The sequence below is a fragment of the Rhincodon typus genome, chromosome 38 (assembly GCF_021869965.1).
Source record: "Rhincodon typus isolate 14 chromosome 38, sRhiTyp1.1, whole genome shotgun sequence".
Taxonomy (NCBI): domain Eukaryota; kingdom Metazoa; phylum Chordata; class Chondrichthyes; order Orectolobiformes; family Rhincodontidae; genus Rhincodon; species Rhincodon typus.
Genome location: NC_063369.1, coordinates 5,190,319 through 5,203,605, shown reverse-complemented (window position 1 = coordinate 5,203,605; position 13,287 = coordinate 5,190,319). Strand labels below are relative to the sequence as shown.

Below are 13,287 nucleotides of genomic sequence, written 5' to 3'. Positions count from 1 at the left end.
AAGTTGGTATTTGGTTTTTGAGGTCTGTGCTTTTCATCTCATGGGAGGTGTAAACAATCATTATAGCTTTATAGACGGAGCAGTGCAATCCTTTTCTCACCAGAGTGTTCTAAAGGATGGTGCAAATTGTGAAAATAAACCTCCACGTGTTCCCTTAATGAGCAGGATCTGTTTATGTCCCTAGGATTAGTGGGGAATTACAGGAGGGACACCTGGAAATGAGGGGATTGAGGGAGGGACACCTGGAAATGAGGGTTTTGAGGGAGGGACAACAGGAAATGAGGGGATTGAGGGAGGGACACCAGTAAATGAGGGACTGAGAGGGACATCAGGAAATGTGGGGATTGAGGGAGGGAGATCAGTAAATGAGAGGATTGAGGGAGGGACACCAGGAAATGAGTGAACTGAGGGAGGGACACCAGGAAATGAGAGGATCGAGGGAGGGACAGTTGTAATTTTATTTCTTATTTTGTGGTTTGGCACATCACTGGCAAGGCCAGCATTTGTTGCCAGCTCCTTATGACCCTTGAACAGAGAGCTCGATCCAATTCAGAGGGCAGTTAAGAGTCAACCACATTGCTGTCAGTCTGGAGTCACATGTGGGCCAGACTGGGTAAGGATGCTAGATCTCCTTCTGTAAAGGACATTAGTGTCCTCAGTTGGTTTTCACAACAGTCGAAGACAGCTCCCAGGCAGTAGTACTGAGTTTAACTGTGCCTGATGAAGGGTGTAAACCCGAAACGTTGACTTTCCTGCTCCTGTGATGCTGCCTGTCCTGCTGTGTTCCTCCAGCTCCACGCTGTATTGACGGGATTTTAACCCATCTCCCCGAACACCAACCTGGACCTCTGAATTATTAATCCAGTGATGTTATCATGTCCACCATAACTGGGAAAATTGAGGAAAGGCATCAGTGATGCGGGGAGGGTGAAATTGAGGAAATAGGAAAAATCTTTAAGCTTCCTGGAGTCAAAATGCACTGTGTGCATACACATTATGCCTTGTTTGCTATTTGCACATGTTATCGATGGTGATGTTCTCCAGGAATACATGCCTGATGAGCAGTGGGACTTGACTCGATATGCTACCTTTTTGAAAGACTTAATAATAAATGGCAGAGAGGTCTCCTTTCTCTCCTTTCCAACACTTATTCCATCCATACAAAGAGCAATTGGATAGGACATACCAATTCCAGAGCACCTATAGTAACAATGGGCCAAACACCCTTGTCTTAGAGATAGTCGGAACTGCCGATGCTGGAAAATCTGAGATAACAAGGTGTAGAGCTGGATGAACACAGCAGGCCAAGCAGCATCAGAGGAGCAGGAAAGCTGATGTTTCGGGCCTAGACTCTTCATCAGAAATGGGGAGGGGAAGGGGGTTCTGAAATAAATAGGGAGAGGGGGGAGGCGGATAGAAGATGGATAAAGGAGAAGATAGTTGGAGAGGAGACAGACAGGTGAAAGAAGCGGGGATGGAGCCAGTAAAGGTGAGTGTAGGTGGGGAGGTAGGGAGGAGATAGGTCAGTCCAGGGAGGACGGACAGGTCAAGGAGGCGGGATGAGGCTAGTAGGTAGAAGATGGGCGTGGGGCTTGAGGTGGGAGGAGGGGATAGGTGGGAGGAAGGACAGGTTAGGGAGGCGGGGACGAGCTGGGCTGGTTTTGGGATGCGGTAGGGGGAGGGGAGATTTTGAAGCTTGTGAGGTCCACATTGATACCATTGGGCTGCAGGGTTCCCAAGCAGAATATGAGATGCAACCTTCGGGTAGCATCATTGCGGCACTGCAGGAGGCCCAGGATGGACATGTCGTTCAAGGAGTGGGCGTGTGAGTTGAAATGGTTCGCGACTGGGAGGTGCAGTCGTTTGTCGCAAACCAAGCGTAGGTGTTCTGCAAACCGGTCCCCAAGCCTCCGTTTGGTTTCCCCGATGTAGAGGAGGCCACAACGGGAACAGCGGACACAATAGACCACATTAGCGGATGTGCAGGTAAACATCTGTTTAATGTGGAAGGTTTTCTTGGGGCCTGGGATGGGGGTGAGGGGGGTGGTGTAGGGGCAGGTTTAGCACTTCCTGCGGTTGCAGGGAAAAGTGCTGGGGGAGGTGGGGCTGGTGGGGAGTGTGGAGCAGACAAGGGAGTCACAGAGACAGTGTCTTAGACGTTTGTCTTGGACTTGTATGTTATAATCGGCAACAAAAGCTCGCAGAGGTTTATAAAGGTCTTGTTGTAAATCTTTAGTTTAGGACAAACATCACCTTCCCTTCTTGACCCTCTGTGTTCAGAAGCCCACATGCATGAGAGAAGAACTGAGGTCCTTTTAAATAATCCCAATCACCAAATTGACAGGCACAAAAACCACCCACTGGGGTGCTGTAATGTGAAACAAAAAGGAAAATGGGAGAGACTGAGGGGAATTAAACCGAAATGTTATTGGAAGGGGAAGTAATACACTCCAATCCCTGAGGTGCCCAGCTATCCCTAAAAGCTTTGAGGGTGCCAGTGGACACTGTAATGCTCCCTCTCCAAGGACACTTGGGCAATGATGTGGCCAGAGGAGAGAGATAGCCATTGTAAAGCTCTGCTCCTACATACACAGCCCAATGAATGTTGCCTGCTCTCTTTTGTGCCTTAAGAAGATGCACGTGTCTACATCTGACAACATTAGATGCTAACTTTCTGATGTGGAAACAGAAATCAGTGGAAGGAGAACGTGCTAAAGGAGCTTCTCCAAGACAGCAGCAATTCTTAACCCAAAGCCTGGGAATGGGCTGCTTGCCAGATCTCCTGGGAGTGTGGCCAACTGGTCATGACTTACTCTGGAGTCTCCAGAGACGGAAGACTAATCCCCTGGGCAATGTTTTGAACAACACTCGCCAGGAAAACCATAAAGGGGAATTATGAGACATCTCCTGTTTAAATATTCCCTAAATAACTGAGTTTATTAATTAGGAAAAAAAATGTTGTAATTGTGCATCTGGAAGGTTGTTTAAGAGGGAGGACTGTTTGGTGGAACCTCCTGAAATACGTACAAATTGAGCTGGAAATTTTGGAACTAAGTCAAGGAATTTACTTCTTGGGGACAGGCAGATGATCATGTTAGAAGTTTCCGTTTATAGACTTTTAAAGGAGCATGAAATGCCTGTCGCCCTTGAAATGCTTTGCTAAAGCTACTGTGTTGATTTGAAGTGAAGCTGTTTAGTTAAGAATGATTTTGTTTCTTTCTCAGGGTCATCCTGGTCGTGAAGGTCCAGCAGGTGATAAGGGGAATGCGGTATGTTATTTACTGAGTGCTAGAATGATGGTGGCTGGGGGTAAATGGGTGGTGATTGTCATGTTCTGAAGTTCTGGGTTGGCTATGTGAGTCCGTTTGCTCTTGTAACGATGCTATCAGTTTAAGAGGTTACTTTGTTCTGGTTTCTTTAAAGAGCGAGATTGAATGAGAGGCACAGAGCTGCTTACTGAAGACCACTTGAGTAAACAGCTTGGGAGGCCTTGAGTTTTATTAATGCAGCCTGAATGGGTGTGGCCAGTTCTCACAGATCAGGATTTCTGAGTAGCATCTGAAGCTATTAGGGTCTCAACAGAGTTGGAAGCTTCAGTGAATGTCTGCTGGCTGCAAGCTTCTCTGAATTTTCTTTTGTTTATTTTTCCTCCTGGATTGGAGAACTGCATGTGAGAATCTGTGTCTGAATTTTCCTTTTTGTGATGGGGTGTGTTTATGGGATGTTATTATATCACAATAGTTAATTAGTAACAGTTACTGTATCTATTATTCTGTTAAGTTTTCCAATAGAGTTACATTATTCTAAATTCCTCTTTTTTTTCGTTGTATTTTAACTACAGTGTTTAAATAAATTGTGTTTTGTTTGACATTGAGTAACAGCCAGTCACATTGCATCTGGAACACAGCACTGTACATTTGCCTTTAAAATAAGAAAAAGTTAGGGTCTGGCCACCTTCTTAAAATATTTTGAGGGGGGTATGGCCTGGCCCATAACACTCTTGATGCTCCCAATACTTGATTGGTTAAGTTTGTGCTTGATGGTTAAGCTTAAGTGTGGAGACAGCTGAAACCACAAGCCTCTGTGTCTTAAATAAATCGAAAATAAGCAACAAATAGGGGATGTGATGTGTCCAAGTGAGGTGCATGATGGTCCCTTTGTTTTCCCCAAATCTGGCCAATAAGGAAGGATACCAGCATGTATAGTCTGTGTCATTGATCAGGTTAATGTGTGCTCCAGTGAGGTCTTCAGGTTTGAATGCAGTTTTCAATGACAAGCTTTACCCCCAATCAGGTGGGTTTCGGCCTTCAACTCCTCTCACAAATTATGATGCACAGTCACGTGTGAAACCATCATGGTCACATTAGCCTGCAATGTTGCAGATTGCAGTGGTCTGGATTTACGTGCTGTGACAGTGAGCTGATGAACCGAAATGTTTATTACTTTCATTTGGACAGATTACCCTACCTTCCCAGTTACAATTGCCAGTGTTTTCCTTCTGCCTGTCTTCTTCCCTTAAGGTTCTTGAACAGAACTTTCAGCAGCTTCGGAATAGAGTTAGTTATTGTATCTCCTGATGCCACCACTTCCCTGTAGATGCTGGCTCTCTGGGTTAAATAGCGCAGTTTCTGTTAGAACCCAGTCGTGGGTTAGTGCCTTGCTCAGCTTGACTGAGAGGTGGGCTTCTAGCCTGTTGTTGGAAAGAACACAACTGCATTTATATAGCATCTTTCTCAACATGAGGACACCCCCAAAGTGCTTTGTTGCCGATGAAATACTTCTCAAAGCATGATCGCTGTAGAAGGAAACGCGCCAGCCAAGTTGTGCAGAGCAAGCTCCCACGGCCAGCAGTGACATAATGACCAATGGTGTTGGTTGAGGGGTAAATGTCACTCTCCCGTTCTCTTTGCAAGTAATTTTCATGGGATCCTGCATGCTTTGCTGGGGTGGGGGGGAATGTTTGATATCTCGTCCAGAATGGTACTCTGGATTTGTAGCGCAGTCCTGCCCTTGAGGGGTGTGGGGGTACCAGCCTTATGTTGGATGCTCAGATCACTGGGATGGAGCTGGAACCCCATCCCGATGCTCTGACTCTGAGACAAGGGCCAGGATAAGGATTGTTTCTGCAGTGCCCGAGCATGTGCTGGACTTGCCTCTGCTGCTGTTTGAGACTTGCTGCAGCTGCAGTCTTCCTCAGGACTCCCTGTCCTGCCCACTCAGTATTTCACACGCATTGGGCTGTGCGGCTACACTTTGTTCCCATGCTGTGAGCGGGTTCTCCAAGTCCCAGCTGTTATGGGCAGATGTGGAGAGCTGTGTTCCTGGCCGTGGGGAGAATCGGAAGGAAGGAGTATTCCTCATGGCAGCCGCTTAAGGAAATACTGTGCCTCGATACAGCCCTTGGTATCTCACTGTCCCTTAGCATCATGCACTCCGTAATCCCGCACTCAGCCTCTATCCAGTGACTCCTGCTGGAAAAAGCAGCAAATTTCAGGCACGGACAGTATAAGGTCTTTACTGCATTGCCCAACACTGTCAAATAGCCTGTCTACGCTTGGCTGCTGGTTATAATGTCCTTTGCAGAATTGCTGACTGTGGAATGAGCTCAGCCTGAATTCTGGAGAAGGCGTGTATTGTAAACTTAAAGATTGTAAGTGATGCAGAAGTTCTGAGTTGCCTGTTATTGCATTAGGGTAACGGTTTAACTCTCAGTCTTCCCCTTAATCCAACTGACTCTAGTGTTCTGCTACAGGAAAGAATGTTCCTGTTTATTTTTTCTCTTAAAATGCAATTGTCTGTTCACTGTAAATGTCATCAAAAATGTTTTTTTTTAACAGGGCCCTCCTGGTGCACAGGGTCCAGTTGGATATCCTGGGGTCAGAGGTGTCAAGGTAAGAACATCGCAAAATGTATGAAAAGTTTGCAATGGATATGAGCATGCAATCTATGATTGATTTTGTGTGTGTGTGTGTACGTGTGTGTGTGTGTATGTGTATGTGTTAACACCACATTATTATACAACCCTACAACCATACCCCATATTTTGTAGATAGACTCAACACTGTTAAGATTTTGACCCAGCGATGCTGAAAGTATGGCAAAATATTTCCAACTCTGCATTGTGGTGGCTTGCAGGTGGTAGTGTTCCTGCTATGGATCTTTGGTGAATTTCTGCAGTGCATCTTGTAGATAGTACACACTGCTGCTACTGAGCTTCTGTGGTGGAGGGGAGTGGATGCTTGTAGATGTGGTGCCAATCAAGCAGGCTGCTTTGTCCTGGATGGTCATAGAGTCATATAGCACGGAAACAGACCCTTCGGTCCAACCAATCCATGCCGAACATAATCTCAAACTAAAGCAGCTCTACCTCTCTCCTCCTGGCCCATATCCCTCCAAACTTCCCCTATTCATGTGCTTATCCAAATATCTTTTAAACATTGTAATTGTACCCACATTCACCACTTCCTCAGGAGGTTTATTTCCACACGTAAACCACCCTCTTTATAAAAAAAAATACCTCTCATGTCTTTTTTAAATCTCTCTCCACTCGACTTAAAAATGTGTCCCCTAGTCTTGAAATCCCCTATCCTAGAGAAAAGACACCTACCATTAACCCTATCTATACCCCTCATAATTTAATAAACTTCTATAAGGTTACCTCTCAACCTCCTGCGCTCCAGTGAAAATAGTCCCAGCCTCCCCAGGCTTAATTTATAACTCAAACCTTCCAGACCTGGCAACGTCCTAGTAAATCGCTTCTGAACAGTCTCCAGCTCAATAATATTCTTCGTATAACTGGGCGACCAGAACTGGACATTGTATTCCAGAAGAGGCCTCACCAATGTCATGTGCAACCTCCACATGACTTCCCAACTCCTATACTTAAAGATCTGAGCAATGAAAGCAAGATGGTGTTAAGCTTCTTAAGTGTTGTTGGGGCTGCACCCTTCCAGACAAGTGCTGCTAATGTGATTTTTCTGATGATTCAGCGCAGACGTTTGTGTGTCTGTCTGTTCAGTTGTGTGCTCTGTGTGTGTGTGTGTGTGTCTGTTTGTTGGTGTGTCTGTGTGTGTGTCTTCGTGGGTGTGTGTGTCAGTGTTAGGGACTCACAGATCGGAACAAAATAAATTGGACAAAGTTGTATGTGTCAGGTAATACAGTTTATTAAAACATCCATTGTAATATGTGGCACTGAGTGTTCATTAATTTAATGTAATAGGTTTCTGTCTGAAAAATGTATCTGACACCTTCAAAGGAAACTCTGTTTCCAATTTGCTAAATGTTTAGTTCCTAGGCTCTGATTGGATGTAGCAGAGAAACACATTTGCGATGATATAGAACACCGTACACACAATCCCAAACAGACAGACACGCACACACACACACACACACACACGCGCACACAGACACACACACTCTCACACACACACTCACTCACACACACACACAGACACGCACAGATACAGATACACAAACACACACACACTCACTCACAGTCACACTCACACTCACACAAACACACACACACACACACACCTGAGAAACCACTGACTGGGATTTAATGCAGGCACCTGTCCTGTTTGATGCTTCTCTAACCTGCATTCCCCTCTCTTGGCAGGGTGCTGATGGAGTCAGAGGACTGAAGGGACACAAAGGGGAGAAGGTGAGGAAAAATCCACTGAAATAAAAGCATAACACTGCAGATGCTAGACACCTGAAACAAAAACAGAAATGCTGGAGAGACTCAGCAAGACTGGCAGCCTCTGAGGAGGGAGAAGCAGAATTAACACTTCAACTCCGATGTAACCCTTCCGAGTTTCTCCAGCATTCTGTTTTTATTTGAGGAAAGCCCCACATTTTGTAACTTGTAGCTGAAGCTGCCTACCCTCCAGACTTGCCCTAGAGTCTCCAATCATTCTCCGCAGCACCATTGGGAACAATGACAAAAAACACAGATGGCTGGAAAATCTTTTGTGCCTATTTTTCATTGTTTGTTTCAATTTCTCGGACGTTTTTTAATTTGTTAGTTACAAAGCTGAGACATGTTATAGAATCATGTCATCTTTCACTCACTGGGACAATGGTCGTCACTTGCTAACCAGTCAGCACTCTCCTCTCTGACAGTACCAATGGTGGTTTTCCCCTTGATTTGGTATTCTTGCAATTTATCCTGATGAGTGCAAGATGAGAAGCTTCAACAAAATGTGTTTTCTCAGCGATACTCAAGTTCTGTTCTCCCAAGCGACTTAGATATAAAGGTATTGGAGACTGGGGTGAGAATAGAGACTGTATATAATGAAGCCTCCAGGAACTCATCCATTCAGGGATAAGTGATGGCCTAGTGGTATTATCGCTGGACTGTTAATCCAAAGACCCATGAAATGTTTTGGGGATCCAGGTTTGATTCCTGCTATGGCAGATGGTAGAATTTAAATTCAATAAAAATCTGGAAATAACAGTCTAGTGAAACCATTGCTAACTGCTTTGAAAAACGCATCTGGATTCACTAATGTCCTTTAGGGAAGAAAACTACCATCCTTACCTGATCTGACTCCATGTGACTCCAGACCCACAGCAATGTGGTTGACACTTAATTGCCCTCTGGGCAATAAATACTGGGCTAGCCAGCGATGCCCTCATTTCGTGAATGAACTAAAAAAAAATTGGGGTTGCTAAGTATGTTCCACCCTGCATTTCTACTTTGGGAAGTGTAAAGACGCTGCCATTGGAGTGTCTTCACTGTCTCTGAGTCAGGAGCATATCGAAGGTATGGAGAGGCAGCTTGTGAGGGTGGCTTCCTGGTTTTCCCTTGGGCTCAGATGGTGCATGAAAGAATCCAGGCCACAGCCTGTAGAGAATCCATCTTGTAGTGCATCATCTCCCCTTGCTCAAGCAAGGATAAACCACTTCAAAAAGTAGTTTACTGACCTCTTTGCTGCCTTAATATGTTAGATTCCCTGTTTTTTCATGTTTTGAGTGTGAAGCTGAAGACATTGCTCATTCGTCTAATCATCGATGTTTGAATTTTGTGTTTTATTAAAGGGAGAAGATGGATTCCCTGGTTACAAAGGTGACATGGGACCCAAAGGGGACAGGGTAAGTTGTATGTGTGCGTTGTTGGGTTAGCCAGCTAGAATCTAACAATGACCTGCTCAGCATGGCCTCTGTACGGCTTTACAAGCCTTTACTCTCTTTTGGACAGTCTCCTTCACAATCTTCTCACACATTGGTTCTCGTGGATTGACTTTACTAGTATAGTGTGTGTGTTTGGTGTTGCGTGTCTGTCTCTTTCTTTCTCTCTATCTATCTCTCCTTCTCTCATTCTGCCTCATTCTCTTTCTCTTCCTCTCTCTCTCACTCTCTGCCTGTCTCCTTTTCTCTCTCTCTCTCTCCATCTTTGTCTTTGTCTCTTTCTCTTTCTCTCTCTCTCTCTCTCTCCAACTTTGTCTCTGTCTCTTTCTCTTTCTCTCTCTCTCTCACCATCTCCATCTCTCTCCCTGCACCTTCCCTCTCTTCCTTTCTCTCTCTCTCTCTTTCTTTGTCCATCTCTCCTTAATCTGTCCCTAGAGTGACTGATTCAGACTAGGTTTTCTCTCTCTCAATCTCTCTCCCTCTCTCACACACACTCTCTCACTACATCTGGTGGTGGGAATCAGTGCCTGTGATATCTTACAGCCTCTGTGAAGCTGAATTGTATCAGGCACCTGCTTACAGGATCTGACAGAAGGGGGCCACTCTGTCCATTGTGCCTGAACTAACCCTTTGCAAAAGAGTGATCCAATTGGCCCCATGACCAAATGAATTGTCAGCTGCAGGCTAAATCCCGTGTTGGGGGGATATTTTCATCATTTTCAATGACTAATCTTCCTCTTCACAACAACAGATGAAGCTTGGTGCAGACTGTCACACTCGTCACGAGAGGATTATGAAGAAAGCTGAGCATTTTGAAAACAGTTAAACTTTGCGTCCTCCATTGAGGGACAAGCTGATCTTGCCTAATGCCTTGCTGATTCCTCATTGGCCTCAAAGTATTTTGCAGTCATTACATTGCTCTGTAGTGCCAAATGTTTCACTGGACACAGTGTCTAGCCTTGTGCTTCACTTCTTACCTCCCACACTGGCGGGGGCTATCGCCTGGTAGTATTATCGCTGGACTGTTAATCCAGAGACCCAGGTAATGTTCTGGGGACCCAGGTTCAAATCCTGCCACAGCAGATGGTGAAATTTGAATTCAGTAAATATCTGGAATTAAAAATTCAATGATGACCGTGAATCCATTGCTAATTTTCGGAAAAGCCCATCTGCTTCACGAATGACTTATAGGGAAGGAAGCTGCCATCCTTACCTGGTCTGGCCTGCACGTGACTCTAGACCCACAGCAGTGCAGTTGACTCTTAACTGCCCTCTGGGCAATTAGGGATGGGCAATAAATGCTGCCTGGCCAGTGATGCCCTCATCCTGTGATTGAATAATGGGAAAAAAAAACTTCCAGTCAATCACACACCTTGTGAGTCCTTCAGAACATGTCCACAGTCTGTCTTGTCTTCCATATTCCGTGGCCCTATGTGACCTGACCACCTCCCCCCTACCTTACCATTATTATTCAGGCTCGACCAATCCATTTTCAGTACATGATTCCATGGATGAAGAGACCATTTTAGGAAGACAGCCTGGGTCTGTCCCCATTGGATCTTAGAAGAATGAGAGAAGATTTTAGAGTCATAGAGCACAGAAACAGATCCTTCGGCCCAAACAGTCCATGCCAACCGTAATCCCAAACTAAACTAGTTCCACCTGCCTGCATTTGACCCATATCCCTCCAAACATTTCTTATTCATGTACTTATCTAAATGTCTTATAAACATTGTAACTGAACCGGCATACACCACCTCCTCTGGCAGTTCATTCCACATGTGAGCCACTCTTGTGTTTTTTTTTCCCAACTCCTATACTCAAAGGTCTGGGCAATGAAGGCAAGTGTACTAAATGCCTTCTTAACCACCTTATGTGTGATGCAAACTTCAAAGAATTATGAATCTGTACTCCTAGGTCTCTCTGTTCTACAACACTTCCTAAGGCCCTTTTTTTAAAATTATATAAGTCCAAACCTTGTTTGTTTTTCCAAAATGCAATACCTTGCATTTATCCAAATTAAACTTTAACCCTTCACGTCAAATTCCCCACCGATTATCTTTCTCTCTTTTTCTCTCTGCCTGTAATGACAGAGCAGCCCTATGATCTGGGAGGACAACGGATAAATAGTTCTTATTTCCTCTTAGAAAGTGGTTAATCTTTGAAATTATCTTCCCTATGGAGGCTTGGACATTGAATATATTCAGAGTGAAAGCAGTAGAGGAACACGTGGGAAGGTAGAATAAAGGGTACAATCAGATCAGCTGTGATTTGAATGGCGTGGTGGCTTAGTGGTTGGCACTGATGCCTCACAGTGCCAGGAACCTGAGCTTGATTTCATGTTCAGGCAACTGTGTGGAGTTTGCACATTCTCCCCGTGCCTGTGAGCGTTTCCTCCCGCAGTCCAACAACATTCAGGTTAGGTGGATTGGCCATGCTAAATTGCCCATAGTATCTAAGGATGTGTAGGTTAGGTGGATTGGGCATGGGAAATGCAGGGTTACAGGGATAGGGTGGGTCTGGGTGTGGTCTCAATGGGCTGAATGGCCTGTATCCACACTGTAGGAATTATGGTTCAATGGGTGTAGGCCAGCATTTATTGCCCATCCCTAATTGCTCTAGAGAAAGTGGTGACGAGCTGCCTTCTTGAATCCTTGGGGAGCAGGGACACCCACAGTGCCATTAGGTAGGGAATCACAGGATTTTGACACAGTGACACTGATGGAATGGCAATGGATTTCCAAGTCAGGATGGTGATTGGCTTAGAGGGGAACTTGTAGAGGGTAGTGTTCCTGTGCATCCGCTGCCCTTGTCCTTCTAGATGGAAGAGCTGGTTGGTTTGCTCTGTCTTTCGGTGGTAAGTGGAGTTTCATTTTATGTTAGCATTTCAATCACATCAACCGTTCATTGAGATTTAGAGTCATACAGAATGGAAACAGACCCTTCAGTCCAACTCATCCATGCCAACCATCCATCCCAATCTGACCTAGTCCCATTTACCAGTGTTTGGCCCATGTCCCTCTAAACCCTTCCTATTCATGTACCCATCCAGATACCTTTTAAATGTTGTAATTGTACCAGCCTCCACCACTTCCCCTGGCAGCTCATTCCATACATGCACCACCCTCTGCGTGAAAAAGTTGCCCCTTAGATCCCTTTTAAATCTTTCCCCCCTCACCTTAAACCAATGCCCCCTAGTTTTGGACTCCCCTACCCCGGGGAAAAGACCTTGGCTATTCACCCTGTCCATCTTTATTGGTGGGGCACAATCCATCCATTGCTCACTCCTCTGTCAGCTGTGACTCAGTCTGTCTATCTGTCGTCTTCCACCCCAGAGACTTGGCTGTGAAACATTCCACACAGACAGCTGCAGGCCAGTGCTGAGGGAGTGCTGCATGGTCAAATGACATACTGCACTGAAACCCCGGTCCTATGTCTCAGGATGTGAACATGTCCATGGCGTTACCTCGAAGAAGAGTGAAATAACTCTATAGAACTCACTGTGCCGTCACCAAGTTACCCTTTATTTACACTTGAACAGTCCTTGACTTTGGTGCTGCCTCATTTAGAGCCAGCTCTCAGAGTGAGCAGAACCTCTGACCCTCCTGTTTATATCTGACAGCTGGGGCTCTCTGATTGGACCAGGTTAACAGCCCCAGTCAGGGAACTCATACTCAATGAGGCCCCGTTGGCTGACCTCGTTGCAGCTACAACAAAGAGTGATTGCTATATAAACGTAACTTTGAATTTACCGAAGAAAAGTTCAGCGAGCGTGGAAACAAACAGAGTTAGCATTTCATTCGATGGCCCATCATCTGAATTGATCACCCCCAAGTTTCTGTTTTTTGGGAGCTTGCTGTGCACAAATTAGCTGCTTTTTTTCCCAGGTTGCAGCAGTGACGACTCTCTGAAGGTGCTTCGTTGTCTGTGAGGGGATTATGGAGGTGTTCTGTGGCCATGAAGGGTGCTACAGAAATGCACACCTGGCTTACTTTGAACCAACAGGGGAGCAGCCGTGTGGCTGCAGAAGGGATATGCCGCCCCCTTGTGGAGAACATTCAGCTCAGCAGCCGGTTCAAGGCCCTGGTGGTCGATAGCAATGTAACCGTGCTGATTTAACAAGGTGTAGAGCTGGATGAACACAGCAGGCCAAGC

At 45.5% G+C, this 13,287-nt stretch overlaps 1 protein-coding gene across 1 annotated transcript in view; it reads left to right on the top strand.

Annotated features, from left to right (window-relative positions):
• LOC109916792 (collagen alpha-1(V) chain-like) overlaps positions 1–13,287 on the top strand; it is a 259,059-nt gene that overhangs the window by 158,102 nt on the left and 87,670 nt on the right. Inside the window, exons 21-24 of the mRNA XM_048617801.1 lie at positions 3,225–3,269; positions 5,838–5,891; positions 7,619–7,663; positions 9,043–9,096. Of these exons, the coding sequence (XP_048473758.1) occupies positions 3,225–3,269; positions 5,838–5,891; positions 7,619–7,663; positions 9,043–9,096 (198 nt within the window). The remainder of the gene's footprint in view (positions 1–3,224; positions 3,270–5,837; positions 5,892–7,618; positions 7,664–9,042; positions 9,097–13,287) is intronic.